We start from the raw sequence: 16,277 nt of genomic DNA on the forward strand, positions 1-16,277 counted from the left end.
CTACAAAATTAGCCCAAAGATATAGTCAAAAAAGTTTTCAAAGTTTTCTGGTAAATCTGTTCCACTTCTCACATTCTGGCCCACATTTATCATTGCAGTGCAAGTGAAGCATTTTTTTACACCTTTTTTTGTGTGTGCTGATAATGTGTAGGAGCACCAAATTTATTAAAAGGTAAAAGAGCTTTGATAAAGTTTGTGCAGGTCCACATTTTCTGAAATTTCTGTCTACACATACACCAAAAAGCTACACCATGTCTGGGCTGGTGTAGTTTTAGAGACTTTTCAGTGGCTTTGTGCCTTTTCTTGGCTCCTTTTTACAAAAAGGGGAAATGATAAACCCCTTCCATATCATGTCTATTGCCAAAATCAGTGCATTGCAACTCAAAATCAGCAGGAATGTGTAAACAAAAAGGAGCAAAAAAAAGGCACAAAAAGCCCTTTTTAGACACAAAAAAACTGTCTAAAGACAATGATAAATGTGGGCCACTGTATCTGGTGGCTATAATTAAAATTTAAAAAGGAGATTCTGGATTCAAAGAAACTTATATAGTAATAATAATAATAATAATAATAATAATAACAATAATATTAATTATTATTATTAATAACCACATACGTGTTTAGAATGTCTTGCTTAAAATGCTCATTAATATAATCTCTTTACATTTTACTAGGAACTGTTTGGCTATAAGAAAGAAAAGTGTCGAAATATCCTTTGCATTATTGGCTACATCTTTACTTTCGGACTTCTTAAAATCGTTTTCCATTGGAAACCTGAGCTGGATGTCTGGTGCCACTGTGTTTCATGTAACTTGGAAGACGCTGATGTAATATTGCTCAGAACCACAGTAAGTAACTATATTCTGAAATTAACTGAAACCCCTTGAGGACGCAGGGTGTACCCGTATGCCCCGTTTCCGAGTCCTTAAGGACTCAGGGCATACAGGTACGCCCTGCACCTCTCCGGTCCCCGCCGCATGCCTGGCATGGACCAGACTGGGATGCATGCTGAAATTATTCAGCAGGCATCCCGGCACATCGATGAGGGGGGTCCTGAGACCATGCACAACGCTGGTCAATTCAGACCAGCGATCTGCAGCGATTCCGGGTCATATGGGTCTCCGGTGATCCGGAAAATAAGAGGGATCGGGGTTGTCCAAGACACCCATGATCCCCCTGAAGGGATAAGAGTGAGGTGGCAAGGGTGCCCCCCTTCTATCGCTGCTATTGGTCAGTCTGAAGCGACCGACCAACAGCAGATCAGGGGCGAGAGGGGATTTAAAAAATTGTGTTTTTTCTTCAATTTTGTCACACAATGATTTTTTTCCCGTTTTGCTATAGATTTTTAGGTAAAATGACTGATGTCATTATGAATTAGAATTGGTGGCACAAAAAATAAGCCATCATATGGATTTATAGGTGCATAATTGAAAGAGTTATAATTTTTTATAGGTAAGGAGGAAAAAACGAAAGTGCAAAAATGGAAAAAACCCGGGTCGTTAAGGAGTTACCATGTGTCACCATGTGTGTAAATATCCAAACTATTAACATATAATGTTTATGATCCCGCATGGTAAACAGTGTAAACATTTAAAAAAAAATCTAACAAAAATATGAATCACTTCATATACATAAAAAAAAAAAAAAAGTGATAAAAAAGTCCCATCAAAGCAACAGATAAAAAACACAGATTATGGCACAAAAAATTAGCCCTCATACATCCCCATATAGGGAAAAGTAAAACATTTATGGGGGTCAGAAAAGGACAATTTTATGCATATGAATTTTGTTTGAAAAAATAGCATTTTTTTTAATACTACAATAATAGCAAAACCGTATTAATTTGGTATTGTTTTAATTGAATTGACTTACAGAATAAAGATAATATATCATTTTTACTGTAAAGTGTACTCCGTAAAAACCTAACCGCCCAAAAATGACAAAATTGCAGTTTTCTTATAAATTTATGCCCGCAAATATAAACTTTCTTGTTTTATGGTACATCTTATGGACAAGTGGTCGCGCAAAAAACAACCCCTAACATGGGTCTGTAGGTGAAAAAATAAAAAAGTTATGGATTTTAAAAGTTGAGGAGGAAAAAACAAAACCACAAAAATGAAAATTGTCCTTGTCCTTAAAGGGGTACTCCGGTGAAAACTTTTTTTCTTTTAAATCAACTGGTGGCAGAAAGTTAAACATATTTGTAAATTACTTCTATTAAAAAATCTTAATCCTTCCTGTACTTATTAGCTGCTGAATACTACAGAGGAAATTCTTTTCTTTTTGGAATGCTCTCTGATGACATCACGACCACAGTTCTCTCTGCTGACATTATTATAATAATAATAACGCTTTATTTATTGTTGTCGTTAGTAGTATTTGAACCCAAGTCCCCAGCACTGCAAGGCAGCAGTGCTAACCACTGAGCCACCATGCTGCCCTTAGCTTACATCTGCTATGCACGGTTGCTAAAATGGACAGAGATGTCATCAGAGAACACTGTGCTCGTGATGTCATCAGTGTTCCAAAAAGAAAGGAATTTCCTCTATAACATTCAGCAGCTAATAAGTACTGGAAGGATTAAGATTTTTTAATAGAAGTAATTTACAAATGTGTTTAACTTTCTGCCCCCAGTTGATTTAAAAGAAAAAAGGTTTTCACCGGAGTACCCCTTTAAGGCCAAAATTGGCCATGTCCTGTAGGGGTTAAAAAAATTTGGTTGCCCAGCATTTTTAGAACCCGCGCGTGCCTCCTCTGCAGAGATGGCCCTACTGAACCTCTGCCAAGGTAACTCCTCTATTGACGACGACACGGTACGGTTCTGCACTCTTGCCTTTGAACTTTCTTGGAATGATGAGGCCTTGTGTGCTACCTTTAAAAAGGACTTTCCTCTGGAATCAAGGATGCTCTCGCTGCACAAGATTCTCTGGCTAACCTAAGCAAACTTATCCATTTAGCCACTCGGATAAATGTGTGTTTTGCCGAGAGGCAGGAGGAACTTCCTTTGGAAAAAGAACCTGCTCGAACACGGCGTTTACCTCGTCTGGCACCCGTGTTCCAACATCCACCCCTACTCTCTACTTTGCCTCTTGCCGAAGAGGCTATGGAAGTGGATCGTTTTAACTCAACTCAGCAGGAAAAATCCTGTCGACGCAATGAGAATTTGTGCCTATATTGAGCCAGTCCGGAGCACTTTCTCAAAGACTGTTCTATACGTCCTCCGCGTCCGGGAGAACGCTCTCAACTTGGAAAAGTAGGAGTGGCTTCCCTAGATGTTAATATTACCTCCCCACGCTTGAACAACCCGATTCAAGTATTTTCCTCTGCCAAGACGTCTTTCCTCGCTTCTGCTCTTTTGAACTCCGGTTTCGCTGGTAACTTCATTGGTGCTTGCCAAGCCCTTCTACATCTCTTCTGTTAATGGACAAAATCTGAACTGTAAGGTGCAATTTCACACGGAACTCCTCGTCATGCAAGTAGGAAATTTGCATAAGGAAAAAATTTAGTTCTATGTGCTACCACATTGTACTTCGGAGCTTCTTAGTCTTCCTTGGCTTCAACGTCATTCCCCATAACTTGACTGGAAATCTGCTGAAATCACTTGTTGGGGACAATATCTCCAAGATCACTGTCTTTTTCCTCCTGTGATATCTTCTGTGCCTGTTAAAGTCTTGAATTGGGGACATTCTTCCATGCCAGTTGGTCACCTTAGAAGAAGACTCCACGACAGAAGCTTGCAAGTTCCTTACAGCGTTTGCCCATTCCAGAAACCCCCTGGTCTCACGTAGTGTGGAACTCTCTGAATTCCAAAGAAGAGGGGGAGACCAAAGGGGGGGGGGGGGTACTGTAACGCCTGCACTCCGGCCGGACATGCTGGCCATGAGCGCTCTTTGCTCATGCCCCTGCTTCTGGCTGTGCTGGGATTCGCATCGCGGGACGCGCCTGCATGGGAATCCCAGCTTGTTACTCACCCCCCTCATCTTCCGCCTCTCTGTGTCCTCGCAGCCCCGGCGCGTGTTCTCCCTGCCTCTTAGGAAGCGTTCTTGCTGGAGCTCTCACTCTTAAAGTGCCAGTGCTCATTTAGTCGTGTCTACACCTGCACCCTGGTCCTTAAATATCCACTCCTCCCTTGGTTCCCAGCCAGATCTTTGGTTACCTTTTGCCACAGTGAAAGTCTGTGTCCCTGTTATCGTGTACCTGTTCCTTGCTACCTTACTTCCCCTGCACCTGTGTTCCCTGCCCTGATATACTGCCATATTGCCATGTCCTGACAGTCTCCTTCTGTACCACGACACCTCCCAGCTACCTGTGTGGAGGAGTCGTGCCAGGGGTAGTGACCTGGGTGCCGCCTGCTGCAGCAAGACCCTCCCGCTTTGCGGTGGGCTCTGGTTAAAACCAGCGGCACCTTAGACTCCGTTTCCTGGCACGCCTCACGTCATCATCCACACAGGCCCAGAGGATCCACCACCTTCTGTGACCAGTTACACCACCACACAATAACTGGATAATACCGCCATACTGTACTAAATAAAACACAAACCAGTATACTATAAAGGATCTGTATACAATATAAGTGATTATATACAGTACCATATGGCAGTAGATAACAGCTGTACACAGGATCTGTACACAGGATCTGTTTCATTTTCTTCTCCGTTTGGATCAGACCGCCATGTAGATCTCTTAACATCTGCAGGACAAAAATGGCAGACTCTGTATTTTTCGATTGCCCTCCCCTCCTCTACACAATCTTTCCATCTATAGGCTCACAAACTATAATAATGCCCTCCTTGGTGTCCTGCACAGTAAAAGGGCAGGTAGATAGGTAGCCAGGTAAATAGGTAACAAGGTAGGTAGGTCAGGAAGCCAGATATGTAGGTAGAGGGCTAGCTAGGTAGTTAGGCAGTTAAGTATGAAGGCCAGGTATGTAAATAGTTAGGTAGCTGGGGAGGTAGGTAGTTAGATAGCCTGATATGTAGTTAGGCATCCAGGTATAAAGTTAGGTAGCCCCCCCTTCCCTGTACGTATAGGCAGCAGAGTTAAACCCCCTTCCCCAAAGGTATAGGCAGCCGAGTTAGCCCCCCCACCCTTCCCCATAGGTATAGGCAGCAGGCTTCACCCCGCTTCCCCTAGGTATAGGCAGCAGAGTTAACCCCTTTCCCAATAGGTATAGGAACAGAGTTTACCCCCCTTTCTCCTTAGGTATAGGCAGCAGATCCCCCCCCCCCCTTTCCCTGTAGGTATAGGCTGAATAAAAATTAAAAAAAAATATTTCTCATAGGCATAGGCAGAGTTACCCCCCCATTCCCCATAGGTATAGGCAGAGTTACCCCTCCCCCCTCTTTCCCATAGGTATGGGCAGAGATATCTCCTCCCTTTTCCCATAGGTATAGGCAGTCACCACCCCTTTCCCCATAGGTATAGACAGAGTTACCCCACCCTACTTCCTCATAGGTATAGGCAGAGATACCCTCTCTTTTCCCCATAGGTATAGGCAGAGTTACCCACCCCCCTCTTCCCCATAGGTATAGGCAGAGTTACCCCCACTCTTCCCCATAGGTATAGGCAGAGTTACTCATTCCGCTCTTCCCCATAGGTATAGGCACAGTTACCCCCCTCTTCCTCATAGGTGTAGGTAGAGTTACCAACCCCCCCTCTTCCCCATAGGTATAGGCAGAGTAACCCCCCCCCCCCCGTCTTCCCTGTAGGTATAAGCAGAGTTACCCACCACCCTCTTCCCCATAGGTATAGGCAGAGTTACCAACCCTCCCTCTTCCCCATAGGTATAGGCAGAGTTACCCACCCCCCTCTTCCCCATAGGTATAGGCAGAGTTACCCCCCCCTCTTCCCCATAGGTATAGGCAGAGTTACCCACCCCCCTCTTCCCCATAGATATAGGCAGAGTTACCCCCCCCCTCTTCCCCATAGGTGTAGGTAGAGTTACCAACCCCCCCTCTTCCCCATAGGTATAGGCAGAGTTACCCCCCCTCTCCCCCATAGGTGTAGGTAGAGCTACCAACCCCCCCTCTTCCCCATAGGTATAGGCAGAGTTACCCACCCCCCTCTTCCCCATAGGTATAGGCAGAGTTACCAACCCCCCCTCTTTCCCATAGGTGTAAGCAGAGTTTCCAACCCCGCTCTTCCCCATAGGTATAGGCAGAGTAACCCGCCATCTTCCCCATAGGTATAGGCAGAGTTAGCCCCCCTCTTCCCCATAGGTATAGGCAGAGTTACCCCCACTCTTCCCCATAGGTATAGGCAGAGTTACTCAATCCCCTCTTCCCCATAGGTATAGGCAGAGTTACCCCCCTCTTCCCCATAGGTGTAGGTAGAGTTACCAACCCCCCCTCTTCCCCATAGGTATAGGCAGAGTTACCCCCCCCCTCTTCCCCATAGGTATAGGCAGAGTTACCCACCCCCCTCTTCCCCATAGGTATAGGCAGAGTTACCCACCCCCCTCTTCCCCATAGGTATAGGCAGAGTTACCAACCCTCCCTCTTCCCCACAGGTATAGGCAGAGTTACCCACCCCCCTCTTCCCCATAGGTATAGGCAGAGTTACCCCCCCCCTCTTCCCCATAGGTATAGGCAGAGTTACCCACCCCCCTCTTCCCCATAGGTATAGGCAGAGTTACCCCCCCCTCTTCCCCATAGGTGTAGGTAGAGTTACCACCCCCCCCTCTTCCCCATAGGTATAGGTAGAGTTACCCCCCCCCCTCTTCCCCATAGGTGTAGGTAGAGTTACCAACCCCCCCCCCCCCTCTTCCCCATAGGTATAGGCAGAGTTACCCACCCCCCTCTTCCCCATAGGTATAGGCAGAGTTACCAACCCCCCTCTTCCCCAAAGGTATAGGCAGAGTTACCAACCCCCCCTCTTTCCCATAGGTGTAAGCAGAGTTTCCAACCCTGCTCTTCCCCATAGGTATAGGCAGAGTAACCCCCCATCTTCCCCATAGGTATAGGCAGAGTTAGCCCCCCTCTTCCCCATAGGTATAGGCAGAGTAACCCCCCCTGTCCTCCCCATAGGTATAGGCAGAGTTACCCCCCCCCTCTTCCCCATAGGTATAGGCAGAGTTACCCCTCCCTTTCCTCCCCTTTCTCCATAGGTATAGGCAGAGTTACCCACCCCCCTCTTCCCCATAGGTAAAGCACAGTTACCCCCCTCTTCCCCATAGGTAAAGGCAGAGTTACCCACCCCCCTCTTCTCTATAGGTATAGGCAGAGTTACCCCCCTTTTCCCCATAGGTATAGGCAGAGTTGTCCACCCTCCCCTCCCCTTTCCTCATAAGCATAGGCAGAGTTACCCCCCCCCCCCTCTTCCCCATAGGTATAGTCAGAGTTACCGCCCCCTCTTCCCCATAGGTCTAGGCAGAGTTAATTACCCCCTTCTTCTCCATGGGTATAGGCAGAGTTACCCCCCTCTTCCCCATAGGTATAGGCAGAGTAACCTCCTCTGTCTTCCCCATAGGTATAAGCAGAGTTCCCCCCCTCTTCTCCATAGGTATAATCAGAGTTACCCACCTCCTTCTTCCCCATAGGTATAGGCAGAGTTTCCAACCCCCCTCTTCCCCATAGGTATAGGCAGAGTAACCCCCTGTCTTCCCCATAGGTATAGGCAGAGTAACCCCCCCATATTCCCGATAGGTATAGGCAGAGTTACCCCCCCTCTTCCCCATAGGTATAGGCAGAGTACCCCCCCTGTCTTCCCCATAGGTATAGGCAGAGTTACCCCCCCCCTCTTCCCCATCGGTATAGGCAGAGATACCCCTCCCTTTCCTCCCCTTTCTCCATAGGTATAGGAAGAGTTACCCACCCCCTCTTCCCCCTAGTTAAAGGCACAGTTACCGCCCTCTTCCCCATAGGTATAGGCAGAGTAACCCCCCGTCTTCCCCATAGGTATAGGCAGAGTAACCCCCCCCCCGTATTCCCCATAGGTATAGGCAGAGTTACCCCCCCTCTTCCCCATAGGTATAGGCAGAGTAACCCCCTGTCTTCCCCATAGATATAGGCAGAGTTACCCCCTCCCCCCTCTTCCCCATAGGTATAGGCAGAGATACCCCTCCCTTTCCTCCCCTTTCTCCATAGGTATAGGCAGAGTTACCCAACTCCTCTTCCCTATAGGTATAGGCAGAGTAACCCCCCCCGTATTCCCCATAGGTATAGGCAGAGTAACCCCCTTGTCTTCCCCATAGGTATAGGCAGAGTTACCAACCCCCCTCTTCCCCAAAGGTATAGGCAGAGTTACCAAGCCCCCCTCTTTCCCATAGGTGTAAGCAGAGTTTCCAACCCCGCTCTTCCCCATAGGTATAGGCAGAGTAACCCCCCATCTTCCCCATAGGTATAAGCAGAGTTAGCCCCCCTCTTCCCCATAGGTATAGGCAGAGTAACCCCCCCTGTCCTCCCCATAGGTATAGGCAGAGTTACCCCCCCTCTTCCCCATAGGTATAGGCAGAGTTACCCCTCCCTTTCCTCCCCTTTCTCCATAGGTATAGGCAGAGTTACCCACCCCCCTCTTCCCCATAGGTAAAGCACAGTTACCCCCCTCTTCCCCATAGGTATAGGCAGAGTTGTCCCCCCTCCCCTCCCCTTTCCTCATAAGCATAGGCAGAGTTACCCCCCCCCTCTTCCCCATAGGTATAGTCAGAGTTACCGCCCCCTCTTCCCCATAGGTCTAGGCAGAGTTAATTACCCCCTTCTTCTCCATGGGTATAGGCAGAGTTACCCCCCTCTTCCCCATAGGTATAGGCAGAGTAACCTCCTCTGTCTTCCCCATAGGTATAAGCAGAGTTCCCCCCTCTTCTCCATAGGTATAATCAGAGTTACCCACCTCCTTCTTCCCCATAGGTATAGGCAAAGTTACCAACCCCCCCATTTCCCCATAGGTATAGGCAGAGTTTCCAACCCCCCTCTTCCCCATAGGTATAGGCAGAGTAACCCCCTGTCTTCCCCATAGGTATAGGCAGAGTAACCCCCCCATATTCCCGATAGGTATAGGCAGAGTTACCACCCCCTCTTCCACATAGGTATAGGCAGAGTAACCCCCCTGTCTTCCCCATAGGTATAGGCAGAGTTACCCCCCCCCCCTCTTCCCCATCGGTATAGGCAGAGATACCCCTCCCTTTCCTCCCCTTTCTCCATAGGTATAGGCAGAGTTACCCACCCCCTCTTCCCCCTAGTTAAAGGCACAGTTACCCCCCTCTTCCCCATAGGTATAGGCAGAGTAACCCCCCGTCTTCCCCATAGGTACAGGCAGAGTAACCCCCCCCCGTATTCCCCATAGGTATAGGCAGAGTTACCCACCCTCTTCCCCATAGGTATAGGCAGAGTAACCCCCCTGTCTTCCCCATAGGTATAGGCAGAGTTACCCCTCCCCCCTCTTCCCCTTAGGTATAGGCAGAGATACCCTCCCTTTCCTCCCCTTTCTCCATAGGTATAGGCAGAGTTACCCAACCCCTCTTCCCCATAGGTATAGGCAGAGTTACCCACCCCCCTCTTCCCCATAGGTATAGGCAGAGTTACCCCCCCCCCCCTCTTCCCCATAGGTGTAGGTAGAGTTACCACTCCCCCCTCTTCCCCATAGGTATAGGCAGAGTTACCCCCCCCCTCTTCCCCATAGGTGTAGGTAGAGTTACCAACCCCCCCTCTTCCACATAGGTATAGGCAGAGTTACCCACCCCCCTCTTCCCCATAGGTATAGGCAGAGTTACCAACCCCCCTCTTCCCCATAGGTATAGGCAGAGTAACCCCCCCATATTCCCGATAGGTATAGGCAGAGTTACCCCCCCTCTTCCCCATAGGTATAGGCAGAGTAACCCCCCTGTCTTCCCCATAGGTATAGGCAGAGTAACCCCCCCCCCCTCTTCCCCATCGGTATAGGCAGAGATACCCCTCCCTATCCTCCCCTTTCTCCATAGGTATAGACAGAGTTACCCACCCCCTCTTCCCCCTAGTTAAAGGCACAGTTACCCCCCTCTTCCCCATAGGTATAGGCAGAGTAACCCCCCGTCTTCCCTATAGGTATAGGCAGAGTAACCCCCCCCGTATTCCCCATAGGTATAGGCAGAGTAACCCCCCTGTCTTCCCCATAGGTATAGGCAGAGTTACCCCCCCCCCTCTTGCCCATAGGTATAGGCAGAGATACCCCTCCCTTTCCTCCCCTTTCTCCATAGGTATAGGCAGAGTTACCCACCCCCTCTTCCCCATAGGTATAGGCAGAGTTACCCACCCCCCTCTTCCCCATAGGTATAGGCAGAGTTACCCCCCCCTCTTCCCCATAGGTATAGGCAGAGTTAACAACCCCCCCTCTTCCCCATAGGTATAGGCAGAGTTACCCCCCCCTCTTCCCCATAGGTGTAGGTAGAGTTACCAACCCCCCCTCTTCCCCATAGGTATAGGCAGAGTTACCCACCCCCCTCTTCCCCATAGGTATAGGCAGAGTTACCCCCCCCCCCTCTTCCCCATAGGTGTAGGTAGAGTTACCAACCCCCCCTCTTCCCCATAGGTATAGGCAGAGTTACCCCCCCCCCTCTTCCCCATAGATGTAGGTAGAGTTACCAACCCCCCCCCCTCTTCCCCATAGGTATAGGCAGAGTAACCCCCCATCTTCCCCATAGGTATATGTAGAGTTAGCCCCCCTCTTCCCCATAGGTATAGGCAGAGTTACCCCCCCTCTTCCCCATAGGTGTAGGTAGAGTTACCAACCCCCCTCTTCCCCATAGGTATAGGCAGAGTTACCCCCCCCCCCTCTTCCCCATAGGTGTAGGTAGAGTTACCAACCCCCCCCTCTTCCCCATAGGTATAGGCAGAGTTACCCACCCCCCTCTTCCCCATAGGTATAGGCAGAGTTACCAACCCCCCTCTTCCCCAAAGGTATAGGCAGAGTTACCCACCCCCCTCTTCCCCATAGGTATAGGCAGAGTTACCCCCCCCTCTTCCCCATAGGTGTAGGTAGAGTTACCACCCCCCCTCTTCCCCATAGGTATAGGCAGAGTTACCCCCCCCCCCCTCTTCCCCATAGGTGTAGGTAGAGTTACCAACCCCCCTCTTCCCCATAGGTATAGGCAGAGTTACCCACCCCCCTCTTCCCCATAGGTATAGGCAGAGTTACCAACCCCCCTCTTCCCCATAGGTATAGGCAGAGTAACCCCCCCATATTCCCGATAGGTATAGGCAGAGTTACCCCCCCCTCTTCCCCATAGGTATAGGCAGAGTAACCCTCCTGTCTTCCCCATAGGTATAGGCAGAGTTACCCCCCCCTCTTCCCCATCGGAATAGGCAGAGATACCCCTCCCTTTCCTTCCCTTTCTCCATAGGTATAGGCAGAGTTACCCACCCCCTCTTCCCCCTAGTTAAAGGCACAGTTACCCCCCTCTTCTCCATAGGTATAGGCAGAGTAACCCCCCGTCTTCCCTATAGGTATAGGCAGAGTAACCCCCCCGTATTCCCCATAGGTATAGGCAGAGTAACCCCCCTGTCTTCCCCATAGGTATAGACAGAGTTACCAACCCCCCTCTTCCCCATAGGTATAGGCAGAGTAACCCCCCCATATTCCCGATAGGTATAGGCAGAGTTACCCCCCCTCTTCCCCATAGGTATAGGAAGAGTTACCAACCCCCCTCTTCCCCAAAGGTATAGGCAGAGTTACCAACCCCCTCTCTTTCCCATAGGTGTAAGCAGAGTTTCCAACCCCGCTCTTCCCCATAGGTATAGGCAGAGTAACCCCCCATCTTCCCCATAGGTATAGGCAGAGTTAGCCCCCCTCTTCCCCATAGGTATAGGCAGAGTAACCCCCCCTGTCCTCCCCATAGGTATAGGCAGAGTTACCCCCCCCTCTTCCCCATAGGTATAGGCAGAGTTACCCCTCCATTTCCTCCCCTTTCTCCATAGGTATAGGCAGAGTTACCCACCCCCCTCTTCCCCATAGGTAAAGCACAGTTACCCCCCTCTTCCCCATAGGTATAGGCAGAGTTGTCCCCCCTCCCCTCCCCTTTCTTCATAAGCATAGGCAGAGTTACCCCCCCCTCTTCCTCATTGTTACGCCGAGCGCTCCGGGTCCCCGCTCCTCCCCGGAGCGCTCGCTACACTCTCCTCACTGCAGCGCTCCGGTCAGGTCCACTGACCCGGGGCGCTGCGATACCGTCTCCAGCCGGGATGCGATTCGCGATGCGGGTAGCGCCCGCTCGCGATGCGCACCCCGGCTCCCGTACCTGACTCGCACTCCGTCGGTCCTGTCCCGGCGCGCGCGGCCCCGCTCCCTAGGGCGCGCGCGCGCCGGGTCTTTGCGATTTAAAGGGCCACTGCGCCGCTCATTGGCGCAGTGGTTCCAATTAGTCTGATCACCTGTGCACTTCCCTTTATCACCTCACTTCCCCTGCACTTCCTTGCCGGATCTTGTTGCCATCGTGCCAGTGAAAGCGTTTCCTTGTGTGTTCCTAGCCTGTGTTCCAGACCTCCTGCCGTTGCCCCTGACTACGATCCTTGCTGCCTGCCCCGACCTTCTGCTACGTCCGACCTTGCTTCTGTCTACTCCCTTGTACCGCGCCTATCTTCAGCAGCCAGAGAGGTTGAGCCGTTGCTAGTGGATACGACCTGGTCACTACCGCCGCAGCAAGACCATCCCGCTTTGCGGCGGGCTCTGGTGAAAACCAGTAGTGACTTAGAACCGATCCACTAGCACGGTCCACGCCAATCCCTCTCTGGCACAGAGGATCCACTACCTGCCAGCCGGCATCGTGACAGTAGATCCGGCCATGGATCCCGCTGAAGTTCCTCTGCCAGTTGTCGCTGACCTCACCACGGTGGTCGCCCAGCAGTCACAACAGATAGCGCAACAAGGCCAACAGCTGTCTCAACTGACCGTTATGCTACAGCAGTTACTACCACAGCTTCAGCAATCATCTCCTCCGCCAGCTCCTGCACCTCCTCCGCAGCGAGTGGCCGCTTCTGGTCTACGCCTATCCTTGCCGGATAAATTTGATGGGGACTCTAAGTTTTGCCGTGGCTTTCTTTCCCAATGTTCCCTGCACTTGGAGATGATGTCGGACCAGTTTCCCACTGAAAGGTCTAAGGTGGCTTTCGTAGTCAGCCTTCTGTCTGGAAAAGCCCTGTCTTGAGCCACACCGCTCTGGGACCGCAATGACCCCGTCACTGCCTCTGTACACTCCTTCTTCTCGGAAATCCGAAGTGTCTTTGAGGAACCTGCCCGAGCCTCTTCTGCTGAGACTGCCCTGTTGAACCTGGTCCAGGGTAATTCTTCCGTTGGCGAGTATGCCGTACAATTCCGTACTCTTGCCTCAGAATTATCCTGGAATAATGAGGCCCTCTGCGCGACCTTTAAAAAAGGCCTATCCTGCAACATTAAAGATGTTCTGGCCGCACGAGAAATCCCTGCTAATCTACATGAACTCATTCACCTAGCCACTCGCATTGACATGCGTTTTTCCGAAAGGCGTCTGGAGCTCCGCCAGGATATGGACTCTGTTCGCACGAGGCGTTTTTTCTCCCCGGCTCCTCTCTCCTCTGGTCCCCTGCAATCTGTTCCTGTGCCTCCCGCCGTGGAGGCTATGCAGGTCGACCGGTCTCGCCTGACACCTCAAGAGAGGACACGACGCCGCATGGAGAATCTCTGCCTGTACTGTGCTAGTACCGAACACTTCCTGAAGGATTGTCCTATCGACCTCCTCCCGGGCACTACTCCACCCCGGGGCAGAATTTATCCTCTGTCCGCCCCAGAGACTCTTGCCATGTCTGAATACGTCCAGGAAAATTTAAAAAAGGGCTTTATCCGTAAATCCTCCTCTCCTGCCGGAGCCGGATTTTTCTTTGTGTCCAAAAAAGATGGCTCCCTACGTCCTTGCATTGACTACCGCGGTCTTAATAAAATCACGGTTAAGAACCGCTACCCCCTACCCCTCATCTCTGAACTCTTTGATCGCCTCCAAGGTGCCCACATCTTTACCAAACTGGACTTAAGAGGTGCTTATAATCTCATCCGCATCAGAGAGGGGGATGAATGGAAAACGGCATTTAACACCAGAGATGGACACTTTGAGTATCTGGTCATGCCCTTTGGCCTGTGCAACGCCCCTGCCGTCTTCCAAGACTTTGTTAATGAAATTTTTCGTGATCTCTTATACTCCTGTGTTGTTGTATATCTGGACGATATCCTGATTTTTTCTGCCAATCTAGAAGAACACCGCCAGCATGTCCGTATGGTTCTTCAGAGACTTCGTGACAATCAACTCTATGCCAAAATAGAGAAATGTCTGTTTGAATGCCAATCTCTTCCTTTCCTAGGATACTTGGTCTCTGGCCAGGGACTACAAATGGATCCAGACAAACTCTCTGCCGTCTTAGATTGGCCACGCCCCTCCGGACTCCGTGCTATCCAACGTTTTTTGGGGTTCGCCAATTATTACAGGCAATTTATTCCACATTTTTCTACCGTTGTGGCTCCTATCGTGGCTTTAACCAAAAAAAATGCCGATCCCAAGTCTTGGCCTCCTCAAGCGGAAGACGCCTTAAAACGGCTCAAGTCTGCCTTTTCTTCGGCTCCCGTGCTCTCCAGACCTGACCCATCTAAACCCTTCCTATTGGAGGTTGATGCCTCCTCAGTGGGAGCTGGAGCTGTCCTTCTACAAAAAAATTCTTCCGGGCATGCTGTTACTTGTGGTTTTTTTTCTAGGACCTTCTCTCCGGCGGAGAGGAACTACTCCATCGGGGATCGAGAGCTTCTAGCCATTAAATTAGCACTTGAGGAATGGAGGCATCTGCTGGAGGGATCAAGATTTCCAGTTATTATTTACACCGATCATAAGAACCTCTCCTACCTCCAGTCTGCCCAACGGCTGAATCCTCGCCAGGCCAGGTGGTCTCTGTTCTTTGCCCGATTTAATTTTGAAATTCACTTTCGGCCTGCCGATAAGAACATTAGGGCCGATGCTCTCTCTCGTTCCTCGGATGCTTCTGAAGTTGAACTCTCTCCGCAACACATCATTCCTCCTGACTGCCTGATTTCCACTTCTCCAGCCTCCATCAGGCAAACTCCTCCAGGAAAGACCTTTGTTTCTCCACGCCAACGCCTCGGAATCCTCAAATGGGGTCACTCCTCCCATCTCGCAGGTCATGCGGGCATCAAGAAATCTGTGCAACTCATCTCTCGCTTCTATTGGTGGCCGACTCTGGAGACGGATGTTGTGGACTTTGTACGAGCCTGCACTATCTGTGCCCGGGATAAGACTCCTCGCCAGAAGCCCGCTGGTTTTCTTCATCCTCTGCCTGTCCCCGAACAGCCTTGGTCTCTGATTGGTATGGATTTTATTACTGACTTACCCCCTTCCCGTGGCAACACTGTTATTTGGGTGGTCGTTGATCGATTCTCCAAAATGGCACATTTCATTCCTCTTCCTGGTCTTCCTTCAGCGCCTCAGTTGGCTAAACAATTTTTTGTACACATTTTTCGTCTTCACGGGTTGCCTACGCAGATCGTCTCGGATAGAGGCGTCCAATTCGTGTCTAAATTCTGGAGGGCTCTCTGTAAACAACTCAAGATTAAATTAAATTTTTCTTCTGCATATCATCCTCAATCCAATGGACAAGTAGAAAGAGTTAACCAGGTCTTGGGTGATTATTTACGACATTTTGTTTCCTCCCGCCAGGATGACTGGGCAGATCTTCTACCATGGGCCGAATTCTCGTATAACTGCAGAGTCTCTGAATCCTCCTCCAAATCCCCATTTTTCGTGGTGTACGGCCGTCACCCTCTTCCCCCCCTCCCTACCCCCTTGCCCTTTGGTCTGCCCGCTGTGGATGAAATTTCTCGTGACCTTTCCATCATATGGAGAGAGACTCAAAATTCTCTCTTACAGGCTTCATCACGCATGAAGAAGTTCGCGGATAAGAAAAGAAGAGCTCCTCCCATTTTTTCCCCTGGAGACAAGGTATGGCTCTCCGCTAAATATGTCCGCTTCCGTGTCCCTAGCTACAAGTTGGGACCACGCTATCTTGGTCCTTTCAAAATTTTGTGCCAGATTAATCCTGTCTCTTACAAACTTCTTCTTCCTCCTTCTCTTCGTATTCCTAATGCCTTTCACGTTTCTCTTCTTAAACCACTTATCATCAACCGTTTCTCTCCCAAATCTGTTCCTCCCACTCCTGTTTCCGGCTCCTCGGACATCTTCTCCGTCAAAGAGATCCTGGCATCCAAAAAGGTCAGAGGGAAAACCTTTTTTTTAGTGGATTGGGAGGGTTGTGGTCCAGAAGAGAGATCCTGGGAACCTG

At 50.0% G+C, this 16,277-nt stretch overlaps 1 protein-coding gene across 1 annotated transcript in view; it reads left to right on the top strand.

The window, feature by feature from the left end:
* Positions 1-16,277, top strand: part of LOC130361842 (probable cation-transporting ATPase 13A5) — a 218,814-nt gene that overhangs the window by 16,369 nt on the left and 186,168 nt on the right. The window contains exon 3 of the mRNA XM_056565409.1: positions 675-848. Coding sequence (XP_056421384.1) covers positions 675-848 — 174 coding nt within the window. The remainder of the gene's footprint in view (positions 1-674; positions 849-16,277) is intronic.

Source organism: Hyla sarda, chromosome 3 (assembly GCF_029499605.1).
Source record: "Hyla sarda isolate aHylSar1 chromosome 3, aHylSar1.hap1, whole genome shotgun sequence".
Lineage (NCBI taxonomy): Eukaryota > Metazoa > Chordata > Amphibia > Anura > Hylidae > Hyla > Hyla sarda.